This window comes from Phoca vitulina, unplaced genomic scaffold, assembly GCF_004348235.1.
Source record: "Phoca vitulina isolate PV1807 unplaced genomic scaffold, GSC_HSeal_1.0 scaffold70, whole genome shotgun sequence".
Taxonomy (NCBI): domain Eukaryota; kingdom Metazoa; phylum Chordata; class Mammalia; order Carnivora; family Phocidae; genus Phoca; species Phoca vitulina.
Genome location: NW_022589773.1, coordinates 1,066,630 through 1,079,403, shown reverse-complemented (window position 1 = coordinate 1,079,403; position 12,774 = coordinate 1,066,630). Strand labels below are relative to the sequence as shown.

At 44.5% G+C, this 12,774-nt stretch overlaps 1 protein-coding gene across 3 annotated transcripts in view; it reads left to right on the top strand.

Moving 5' to 3' along the window:
* LOC116624789 overlaps positions 1 to 12,774 on the top strand; it is an 84,847-nt gene that overhangs the window by 13,564 nt on the left and 58,509 nt on the right. The window contains exon 4 of one of the 3 annotated variants that reach the window (XM_032392986.1): positions 7,005 to 7,087. The exons of the other annotated variants lie outside the window; for them this stretch is intronic. Coding sequence (XP_032248877.1) covers positions 7,005 to 7,087 — 83 coding nt within the window. The remainder of the gene's footprint in view (positions 1 to 7,004; positions 7,088 to 12,774) is intronic. 3 annotated transcript variants of the gene reach the window in all.

Sequence of the window (12,774 nt, the reverse complement as noted above, 5' to 3'; positions counted from 1 at the left end):
GCATCCCCAGCTCGGAGTCTGCTTAAGTTTTCTCTCTCCCTCTTCTCTGCCCACCCCCCCACTTCTCTCCCTCTCTAAAAAAAAAAAAGAAAGAAAGAAAAGAAAAGAACAAGAAAGAAAGGAAGGAAGGAAAGGAATACCAGTCAGTGGAAATAGCATGAGTATAGTCAAAGAGGTAAGATACTTGGATTTTTTTTTTGAAGGAGCAATGAGTTTTCTAATGCATTGGATATATTCAGATTATTTTGGTTGCAAGTGATGGAGACACTGCTCAAACTAGTGAGGTAACAAAAAATGTATTGGTTTGCTTATTTGAAGATTTGTTATGGTTTCATCTAGCAATTCAACACAATGACATCAGCATTCAGCCTCTTTCCATTTCTTGGCTTTTCTTCCAAGATGGCAAGAACCCTCATCCATCTTTCCTATTACATTTGGCTACAGGGCAAAATTGTGTAGAGGTGTCTCCTAAAGCAGACTTCTCCGAAGAGTTCCTCACTTGTTTTGTGACCTTTAACCAGTGCCAGAATACAGAAGTTGAAGTCAAAGACTTGAGTATGAATTATGGCCCTGCCACTTGTTGACTGAGTGCCTTTGGATGAGTTACTTAAAACTCTGAGAGTCGGTTTCATCACCTGTAAAATGGGTATGACGTTTATCCTGCCTATTTGAAGGATTATTGTAAAAGTTAATTGAATAAAGTATATGGAAGTACTTTGAACATTATAAAGTGCTGTGTACATGTAAGATATGATTAGTAAAAGTAATACTAATAGTGTGTCTATTTGATAAATCCCAACTTCTCCTGGAACTGTCTGATCTTTTTGGTATATGTTTATACCCCTTTTATAAAATAGTCCCATGACTATCTTAATAGTCCCATCCTCCTCACATACTTTATGTGCTATGCATGTTTCATGCAGTGTTTCATTTATTCCTTCTAGCAACCCATTTTACAGAAGAGGTCACTGAGATTTGAGAGGTGAGGATCTTGTCCAGGGTCACCTGGTTAGTAAGTGGCAGAGCCGGTGTCCAGCCCCATCCAAGAACTCTTGCTTTGAACCCCTCCACTCTACTTTCTCTGCAGATTGATTTTCTATAGTCCTGTAGGTCATTAACACCACATTTCTTAACTGGTTCATGTGTATGCCCATGCCACCACAGCTTTAAACTCTTGTATGAAGGAGCCTACAGAAATCTCTTCTGGTTTCCAGTTGTCCTGAATGCCACCCCTAGAACATGACTGTGAACTTTTGGTTGAATATAGTTTGCTAAGAAGGCATCTGTATGTTGTGCCATGTTGACGTATCCTTATGTTAAATTACAGCCATTGTGCAGTGTTAGGTTATATGTTCGCATGGTTTGTTTGAGCTTCCCGACACGGAATCCATTTTTCTTGCTTCATCCAATGTCTTTGGAAAGTGCAAGTGGTTTAATTCCTGAAATCAAATGTATCAAAAGCACTCAAAAGTTTTCCCTTGGGAAGTTTTGGTTCTTTCCTAGGAACTACTTTGCCAATAAAATCTGTTGTGCCCCTCAGTTCATATGTCCCATAACCAGTGGAAGTACAGGGCTTGAACATTTTATCTCACACCCAGACCTGGTCTCTGGACTCCAGACACAAGCATACACACTCCTGACCGACACGGCCCTCTGCATGTTTCACTGGAGCTCCATAGTAGGCAAGTCTAAAACTACATCTTGGGTCCCTTTTCCCCATCCTATGATACCCCTGCTCCTCTATAGTGTCTTCCATTAGTGGCCGGGACCCCTGCACACCCAACTGCCCACCACGTCAGAACTCTGAGGGCAGTCCTGACTCCGCCCTCTTCCTTACCTTCCATTTTGGTCCATCCCAAATCCCGCGAGTTTTTGCCTCCTGAATATTGTTGATTCTAGCGATTCCTCTTCACGCTCATACTTTTACCCTCCGCTCTCCCTGGAGAACTATAGTAACCTCCTACCTTGTTCCCCATAAATACACTGACTGTCACTCTGATCTATTCCTCGTACTGCCATCAAAGTGATTTTTTTTCAAACATCTTAAAAGGTGTCTCTGCAGTGGACTACCATTGTCCTTAGAGTGAAGATGATCTGCACTAACACATCCTCTGGGCTCAGGATGGCTCCACCTCTGCCTCTTGCCCTCTTCACTGCAGCCACAGGGCATGCTCAGTGCATTCAGTCCCTTGGCCACAGTGCATGCTCTTCCACCCCCAAGCCTTTGCACTTGCCTCCCCACCACCAGCAACTTACTTACTTAAGAGATGACCACTCCAGAGCTGAGCTTAAAGCCTCAGGGTAGCTCCCCACCCCACCACCCTCAGCCTAGATCAGGTCTATTCGTTTCTTTGCTCTCGAGGCACCCTGTTTTCTTCTTTCTAGGAACTTATCTAAAATATAATGAAAGAGAATGTAAGAAGAGTCTACAGGGCAAGGTCAGGTCTGTCCAGCTCACTTGGAACTAGCACTGTGCTTAGCACTTCATAAGAGCTGAAGGGGCACCTGGGTGGCTAAGTCAGTTAAGCATCTGACTCTTGACCTAAGCTCAGGTCTTGATCTCAGGGTCGTGAGTGTAGGCTCCGTGTTGGGCTCCATGTGGATCCTACTTAAAAAAATAATTAAAAAAAGAGCCCAATATTTATTTATTGAATAAATGAGTAAATAAATGTAAAGTTTGTGGAAAGCTAACCTTATTTTTAGTGGATTGCTATGATCTATCATCTCTAATACATCTATATATTATATTTGTAATATATACACACGAATAATATATGGTCTCTATATATAATCATTTCCATTTTGCTAGCTTAAAGAATTAAGAGTTGGGTCCTTTGAAGAAATAATCCAGATAAGAATATCTTTCTCTTTTAAACACTGCTTTCTTTTACAGTGATTTCTGTTTAAAATTTTTCTAAAATACATTAGAAAGCTCTCTGCCACTTCAGTGTATGCTGGTCATAGTTAAATATTGTCTTGACAATTGATCTTCATCATGAATACCTATGGTTCTGTTTGCCCTTTTATTATTATCATCTTATCCCTGAGTCATTTGAACTGCCTTACTATTATGTCCTTTTCCTAGCCTTATATTCCTTCCAATCTGCTTTAGATCTAGAAATTAACTAAACATACTTGTTAAGCTTGTGTGTTAAATAAGAGTTAATAAGGCTTTGAATGAAAGCCTAAGGAGCAAAGTGCATGGTTCTATGATGCAGAGTTATTTTAGCTTCCTTCATCTATGTCCTGGGCTGGCTTTTGGATGCCTGAAATAGTCCCGGGTCTGATAATCTGGGAAGAGAGATATTACCATATTTATTCATGCATTTAGGAGCTAAAGCATTTAAAATAGAATGCAAACCACTTGATAAATAGAACTGAAGAAAACACAAACCAAGCATGAAATTGCACCAAGTAATTTTCCCTATCTACATACTAAGCAGAGCTAGATCTTCAGGAGGTAACTAATTTGTAGTTAGGAATGAAGAAGTAGAAAAAAAATCCCATTAATATTTACAGTTAGCCCAACTGCTATATATTGGCCCACAGGACAACACAAGTTTTATTCCAAAAACATTTCTCACAATTCTATTTTTTTAAAAATTGTGAAATGGGGCTAGATTGCTTAAGGAATCACCTCCCCCCCAAATCTGATTAGTATTTGGAGGTGTCTCCCTTAGCAAGACCTCTGCAAAGAGAAAACCCAAGCTGTGATGATTCAAAATTATTTCAGCAAGATATGATGCTAGGAAGATACGTTCCTCCCTGCTGTGAATCTTGGATGGGCCATTTCTTGGCATTCTGGTGCAGTTTGAGGCTGAAGGAAGTAGGCTATGTGGAGAAGAACCTCATTCCAGACAGAGACATGAAGGCAGTTGCCATCCCATCAAAGTCGGGGTATAGTCGGCTGGTTTGACTTACCAGGCAGGTGTCTTTCTTCCCCAGCTTCTCCAGGATTCTCCCAAACCTGTGTCACTGACAGAAGTAAATGACCTTTCTAGAAAAAGGAGGGCCATCCTTCCATCAAAAGTCTTTGAGTAGCTACATTCCCCTGTTAGAAGTTTGCCTCAAACATATTCCAGAGAATGAAAGCCTTTAAGGACAAAATCCCAGATTCCTTGGACCCACTTCTAGTGTGAAGTCAGAGATCATGTCCAAGGCAGCTTCATCCCTGTCTCATTGCCTTGGTAACCCTTAGGTAACTTCTAGCCCTTCGTACTTCAGGGAACATCAGTAAAGGGAACATCTTGTCTTAACGAATTCATGTAACAAACTTTTTGAGTCCCTGTTATGAACAGACACTGGAGACACAGCAGGGAACAAAACAGGCAAAAACATCCCTCCCCTCATGAAGATTACAATCTAGGGAGTGAGACAAAAATAACACACACAAATAAGTAAACCATGAAATGTGGCAGCCAGCAATAGGTGTTTTGGAGGAAAATAAAGCAGCAAGGGGGATAGAGAGTGCTGGAGGGATTGGGATTTTAAATATGGCGGCCAGGGGTGTCCTACTGAGATGTGATTGAAGAACTGAGAGGAGGCTCTGGGGAAGGATCTGAATGGGGGCAACCATATGTGCAAAGCCCTGATCAGGAGCCTTCTCTTTAGTTGTGTGTGCATGAATCTTTTTGGAAGACTTTCATGCAACCGTGTAGGTCTGTATGTGTGCATGTGCATCCTTAACAGGTATACACAAATGCCATCACTAAAGAGCATACTGTCTGCTATTTTCTTACTTAAGCACATCTTAGAGGTCTTTCCGTACCAACAGACAGGTATGGCTCGGTCTTTGGTGGCTGTACCATGTTCCACGTCTCGTGTGTGATATGTGTAGTTAACCAGTTCCCCGTGAATGTACTAGGCTGGGGCTGGTTCCCAGCCCACCTCCGGGTCTGAGAACTAGAGAGGCATTTTCTCTGCCCATTTCTCTGTTCTCCTTTACTGCCACCCGTACTGGCCACATGGCTGTATCTTGGACTCTGTCTTGCCAGCTCCAGGGTCCTACCTGCTCTTGTCCTTCCTTCTGGCCTTCGGTTCAGGAAAAACCTGTCCACCTTCCTGCTACCATCTGAGTCCTTAATACCGTGTTCGCTCTTGCCGACAGGTGTTGTCCTGTCAATGCCTCCTTTGCTCCCTGATTTAGATGTGGAAGGAAACTCTGTAAGAGAATTCAGAAATGCATCGTGCTGGCCTGTCACCCATGGTTGTGGGTGTCACTCACTGACGTCTTGTGCTTCATTTCTCCCTAAGTCTGTACTCACCTAGAATCTCAACGGGGCCTCGGGAGCACTGAACATGACGGTCTCATTCTGGCCTCTAGTGGATGATGCTGTTTCAACACGCAGGCTGCCCGCGTTGGTTAGCGATCCCGGCTACAGACAGGCTGTCCCAGTGCAGGCAAGTCAGTATCTGCGTACACACGTGCTTTTGCTAAAAGTGCGTAACTCTCTCTCTTTTTAAAAAGATTTTATTTATTTATTTGTCAGAGAGAGAGAGAGAGAGAGTGCACAGCAGGGGGGAGCTGCAGGCAGAGGGAGTAATAGGCTCCCCGCTGAGCAAGGAGCTCGACACGGGACTTGATCCCAGGACCCTGGGATCATGACCTGAGCTGAAGGCAGACGCTTAAACTGACTGAACCACCCAGGCGCCCCAGTGTGTAACTCTCTATAGCAGATCTCTAACAGGAAAATAAGACTGACTTTGGCTTAATATGTTTTCAGAGATCAAGTGCTGTTGTTTTGTTTTGGGTTTTGTTTGTTTGGTCCATTCATGTGCCTCCAAAATGAATGGGGCAGGGGTGGGGTGGGGATGATAACTTCTCAGCCCCCAACTTGCAAAAGTGTAACCTAGTTTGCTTCCTGACCTAAAATCCTGCCACACTTTGGAAGTGGGTTGGATCTTTTTTCTCTTGCAAAGATCTTGGGAAATAGTTGGGCAGTCAGCAAGCAGAGTAATTTGAGTGAAAGCATCCCAGGGCTTAGAACAGTTGTTTGACGTTTGTAACTTTTTGATTAGTTCTTTGTGGGCGGAGATGGCTTTTGTGGCAGTCCTCTTTGCTTCTTGTCTAAATACTTCAGGTGTTTATTTCTATGGTAATGTGTTTTCTCTCTGTTTATCCCTTTCCCCTGCCTATCTGTAGGTTTTAAAATTGTATGGAAATAGAAAGCTGCTCCTTCTGCCTTTTCTCATCCTTTGGGGCTTTGTTTTCTCCATCCCTGCCCGTGCAGGACACATGTAACTGAAATGTGCTCAGGGAGTGGCACGCTGAGGGGGACATGGCTTTAGTCCCCAGGCCCGGTGAGCAGGCTTACTCTGCCTGAGACATTGGCATGAGATGAATGGTGGGTGGTAGGAGCCGGGAGGAGCCTGAGGTCCAGCAGTTGGCCTCCTTATCTCCGTGTGATGCCACATTAACTGGTCCAGTGGGTTAATGAAATGGGGCCACTGTCTGGGGTCTGCCAGCGCGGTGGCTGCCACGGGGTCCATCCCCTGTAAAAACGTGCAGGGAGTGGAAGTTAAAACCTTCCAAATTTGCATAAGGAAAGAGGTTTCCTTATGCACAACAAAAGTTGGTATTGCATTTTTTAGACAGTAGAGAGGAAGGGGTGAAGTCCATTGCGTTGTCTTTTCCTAAATTGTGTGTTAGGTTGTCTGTTTGCTTTGAACGTAAGTGTCATGTAGTCATAGATTTCAGGTGGCTCCTTATTTCCAAATTATATGTCTGAGGAATTTAGCAAAAAATACGTTATTTGGGGAGTCCTGACACTACATATGAAAGGAATGATGAACTGTGATCACTTCATTATAATTAATAATTTGGTCCAAGAGGTCATTTTGTTCCGGGGGCATCTCTTAGACCAGAGAGAGATTTGGTGGGCGGGGCTGCGATGACATTGAGGAGGTGTACATGTGAACTTGCAAATGACAATTCTCTCACGTACAAGAGCAAAGCAGTGCCCCCATCAAGCAACTGAATTGTCTCCCTGTGTTTGTTGCTGCAGATCTGAAAGCATTTCCAGACCTAGTTGGGCTGAAGCAGAGGAGAGACTCTCCCCCGGGACTCATCCCAGTGCTTATGCTGTTGGTAGGTGGCCAGGTGGTGAATATGCCAAGTGGTCAGATCTGTCAACGGGAATAAAGAGGGAAGTTGCATGTGCCAGACCCAATTAAAATTGAAAAACCAAGGGCGCTGATAGGCAGGGGTGAAGAAAGGGAACCTAGATGCATGACCCTCAGACTGCTAGCATGTTAGCATCACGTTCATAGAAGTGTACATTAACTCCATGGGCTCAAAAATACTTTTCAAAACTTTCTTTCAAAAGTTCCTTATTAGAGAATCATGACTGAACACCACCAGCATCGCTTTTGATACTCTGCTGTCACTTCTCTTCCTGTTGCCACCACTCGAGGGAACAAGTGACAGACTGCTCCGTGTGCCCCTCAGCACCTCGGCAAAGACCCCTCTCCGGCTTGGTCTTTCTGTGGCTCCCAGGGGCTGCGTTTATGCAGTATCAGGAAATGCTTCATGAAGAGGTAAAGCAGCTCCTGTGACCGCGAGTGCTGGGTCCCCTGGGAGAGCACGGCCCTCCAGAGGCCGAGTGGGGCCATTCTGCTTAGTTTTCAGTGACAGCCATCCCAGGACACCAGCTCACCCCTTCCTGTCTAGGGAACTATCTGTTCTTCATTGGAGGAGAAGCGCTTGAGAATTCTCATTCCAAGAATCGGTGAAGATTTAATTGATGTAACAGGGTTAGATTTCCAAGTCTGTGGTTAGCTTTTTGGCCTCTGAGTTACGGTAAAACTGATTAGCACATATCACCACCTCAAGGAAACTCCCACTGGGATGCCAGGGATCCAGGGAGGCAATAATTAATGCTGCTTTCTTCCCTTCCCAATTATGGGAGGATAGGAGTCAGACGGAGAGGGATTAAAATACCATCTTTATTACGCAGCAACCCAGCTGTGGTTGTGGGTACAAGCTGGTCTCAGACTCAAGACACAAGTTGGCTTTAATCTCATATCACATTTAGGGGGCTTTACAGAAAGGGACAAAATGGAAGGTACCGCAGGTACTGCTTCTTCCTGTTCTTGGGAGGCCAGCGGCAGGCCAAGGACAGCTCATTTCTGCCCTGTCTCCCACACGAGTATAAGGCTGACACAGACATGAATGAGAGCAGGGCATGCGGGCTTCCCTGGACCCACAGAAGCCATAGCTCCACTTCCTACCCATGACTTAGATCATTCTAGTTGTGCGGGCCTAGCCTTACACTCCAATCCAGGTGCAGAGTCGTGTGAGCGGGAGAGGCGTTCCCATTGATCGTAGCTGCTGTTTCTAAGGTAGTTCTGAGGGGGGCCGGGTCAGTGTGGCACTTGGTGGCACTGACGTTCATACTTTCCTCACCATTACTAATCGATCATGTCTCTGATCTAACTCCTGATCTCTCCACTCCAACCTGATCCTGCCGCCATCCCCATCTCGGTCAAGTCCATCCTTCCTGGCCTCGGTGACTGTGGGAGCCACCCGGCTGGCCTTCCTGCTTTGCCCTTTACCTTCCTACTGCCCAAGACTCCTATCAATGGGCAACTTTAAACATGACAGAGTGGTCCCTAAAAAGAGAGAAAGGAGAGGAACTATTCCTCTGTTCAAAGCCCACTGATGAGCTTCCCCCTCACTCAGAGTCTGTTGTCCACACTTGGACCCCCTTCCCTCCTTGCTGGCTCTCTCTAGCTAGCTTGCCCTGCGTCTTTCTAGCACTGCTAGCCTTCTGATCTTTACATGTTGGTGTCTGCTTGTGATCTTTATTCCCCTGTGAGTATGTTAGCTCCATGAGGGAAGGAAGTCTGGTTTTTGTGTGCCTGTTTTTCCACTCCTGTATTACCAGAGCCTAAACAGCTTGTACATGAGGTAAATACGTATTTGTTACCTAAGGAGCAAACAAATGCACCAATGCATGATTGACATGACCTAGCAGCATGGCCAGGGTGGGCCTCCTCATCCTCCACCCCTAAGTGAGACCCGCTGTCCCCACCCAGACCCTCCTGAAGGCATCAGTCACTGCCGCCCCTGCTCTTCTGTCAGACACGTTGGCAAGAGAGAGCCCTGACGGGGTTGAGGAAACTTAGTTCCCTCTTTCAAAAATCACCGAATAATTCATCTGCCTCTGAGTGGTAGAATGAATGGTTCAGTGTTCAGGTGAGCCCGTACACCTTGGCTCTTACTCATGTCGATGGCAGAAAAATTCCTCAAACTGAAGTCCCGCCACACAGAAGTGTGAAGTCCCTGACATGTGATAACCGTATTCAGTAAGAAGATGCTGGTGGACCAAATACAAGCTCCAGAGCAGGCCTCTGGGGGAGGCCAGGCCTATCGTAGCCAGTTGCAGTGTGATCTCTGAGTGCCCCACCAATGGGGAACACCAGTGCATGGCTCTTCCTTTCTGATACCATTCTCTGATAAAAGGAAGCTGGTCTCCTTGGAGAAATGACTGTTTTTAGGGCTGGAACACAGAGGGAATATACAAGGTGGGTTGGGAACATCCTGCAGTACCAGAGGATAAGGAATTGTTCAAGAAACAAAAAGGTGGGCACATTAAAGGAATGCAGGAGCCATCCCACCAGAGCTGACCATAGCTGGAGCGGTTTGAACATGAAAATCAATAACCTAGAGTTAGAACTGAAAGTATAAAATATCCATGAGTCCATGCTGATAGAAATGAGTGAATAAATAAATCAGTGGGGGAGAAGAGATTAAATCTTTCTTACAGAAGAATTCCAAATAATTTAGGTATTAATAATTTATATAATATGCAGATGGAGCTTAAGCTCCCCTCCCCCAATTCAAGTTTGGGCTATATATACTTAGTGACTTCAGAGTACGGAAAGGGGGAAAAAAGTAACCTTATAGTAGCGAAACCTGGCAAGCACTACCTTGACCAGGTTGTCAAGATCAGCGTTATCAGTGATAAGTCATGTTGATAGCAGGTGGCCCCTCGTGTATAAGAAGGGCACTTCACTGGGGCGCCTGGGTGGCTCAGTCGGTTAAGTATCTGACTCTTGGTTTCAGCTCAGGTCATGATCTCATGCGTCATGAGATCAAACCCCAGGTTGGGCTTCGTGCTTAGTGGGAGTCCGCTTCAAGATTCTCGCCCTCGGCCCCTCCCCCACCTCAAATAAATAAATCTTAAAAAAATAAATAAAGAGCAGTACACCTCTATAGTCTTCTTCCCTAAAGCCCAGAAACTCAAGTTAACTGTGAGGAAAATATCAGAGAAACCCAAATCAATGAACATTCTACAAAATACCTGACCAGTACTCCTTAAAATTGTCAAGGTCATGAACAAGGAAAGTCTGAGAAATTAATCACAGGTGAGAAGAGCCTAAGGTGATGTGATGCCTGAATGTAACGTGATGTCTTGGATGGGATCCTGGGACGGAAAAAGGACATTAGTGGAAAAACTATTAAACTCAGAATGAATCAAGTGGGGAGTTTATTTAATAGTAATTTGCCAGTGTTGGTTCCTTACTAGTCACAAACATTCCATGGTAGTATAAGACATTAATAGGCAAAACAGAGTAAGAGGTATATAGGAACTCTCTGTATTGCCTTTGTGGCTTTTCTGCGATGAAGAGTTAGTAAGCACTTCTATCTGCAGCCCACCCGATCCCACGCAGCCTAGAACTTTTTAGGCTGATCCTCCTTGATGCTTGGAGGGGCTTCATCAGATGTGACTGAAGAGGCCAATATAAAATGCCTTTTATGTCATCAGGCTTCAGTATAATTGTTTCACCCGTTTATACAAATGCACTATCCCTTAGACTCCGCTGGTTGCTCTTCAGCCACCTGCTGCCTAATTTACATTCTCTATCTTTATTTTAGATTTTAGATATGTAGGATTCTTCTTGTCTCATTTATCACATTCACTACCATAAAGAAATATCTATTTCGATTTTAATATATAATTCCATATGTATGAGACCAGTTAGGGGGAGGAAATTAGCATTTATCGGATACTTCTATGTACCAAGCACTGTGTTAAATGCAGTTTCATTCAATCAAAATAATGCAGGGAGTTTGAGTTCTGCCTACCTCAAGAATGGTTTTTCTCTCTAGGGCTCGTCAAAATGCTTAGAATTATTGGCATCCTAATTTTGTGCATAGAAGTCCATTCATCATAGTGAGGGTGAAGGAGAGATATCTATAGGGTGAGTGTCCACAGTACTTGAATTTTCTCTGATCTTATGTACCTGTAGGTAGTTATACTGTAGACAGGGGAATAAACCCACTCCTCATTCTCTCTCGTCTTTTAGCACTGGGCTGGGTTTCTGTATTGCCCTCCTGCAGGTCTGGCTGTGGAGTGTGATCCTGGTTAAGGCACATCGGGGCTGCCCCCTGGGAGGGGGAGCGCCATCTGATGGGCACGCATGTGTGTTTTGGCAGTTCCTCTTTATCTCACTTTGCAGTGCTGTCCACGACTTCTGCTGTATTTGGATACCAGCAGCAAAGAATACTAGCATCTCCGCACAGCAAGCACATTCTGTATTCTCTACTCTGTGCCTCAAAAAGGCCTTGCATAAGGGTGGATGTGTTCATTTAACCACTGGATATTTTAACCCGTCTCTTAGTAGGATCCTGGGCACATTATCCAGTGCAGTTTCTTATAGGTTTTCAACAGTAAAGACATTTACATAAGAAAGAGTAATGAGGGGCGCCTGTGTGGCTCAGTCATTAAGCGTCTGCCTTTTGGCTCAGGTCATGATCCCGGGGTCCTGGGATTGAGCCCCGCATCAGGCTCCCTGCTCGGCAGGAAGCCTGCTTCTCCCTCTGCCTGCCGCTCCCCCTGTTGTGCGCTCTCTCTCTGACAAATAAATAAGTAAAGTTAAAAAAAAAAGAAAAAGAAATAGTAACGAAACAGTTTGCATTTCAGCATGACGTCACTATTTTCTCTTTCTTGGTGATAAAATTGCACTCTTCTTTGCTTCAGTTAACCCGGAAAAATTGGCTTTACTTGCTCCGGATGTAGTCACCAGTGTTCACCACTGTTGTCATTATCTCACCCATTCCCTTTTATTTTACTATTGATTTAAGTAGGATCCATGCCCAGCATGGAGCCCAGGGCAGGGCTTGAACTCAGGGCCCTGGGATCAAGACCTGAGCTGAGCTGAAGATCAGACACTCAACTGACTGAGCCACCCATGTGCCCCCTAACCCATTCCTTTTTAAAACCCTTTCTGTTTTGCTATAATTTTATATTTCCTGAAAAGTTGCAAAGTACAGAGACTTCTCATATGCCGCTCATCCAACTTTCCCTAACGCTACCATCTCTAATGTTTTCATCCAAGTCATTTCCAATGAAAACATTTTTTTTTTAATTGGAGTGAGGGGGGTGAGAAGAGGTGGATAAAGATTTGATACTTTGAAGTCAGTAATTCGTCAAAGAGGAAGAATGGTCAAGCTTATGTCTTTTCAGAATTGTGGGCTTCCACATGGAAGTTCCAATGGATAGTATGTAAGGATCTGATGTCATCACCCGCCACATGGTTCTTTTCCATAGATTCCAAGTGTTAAAAAAAATGATGGCTGAAAATCGTTGAGATGAAATGAGTGAATCCAGCCTGTGGCCGTGATGTTTTCATCACCTGATAGTCTTTTAGTCTTAGCCTGTCAAGAAGTAATAAAGGGGAAGCTGTGAGGTGAAAGGGGCTGTTTCTGCAGGGGGTTATATTTGGTGCCTGCCAGTTCATCACTCTGTACTAGGAAAATAGAATCAAACT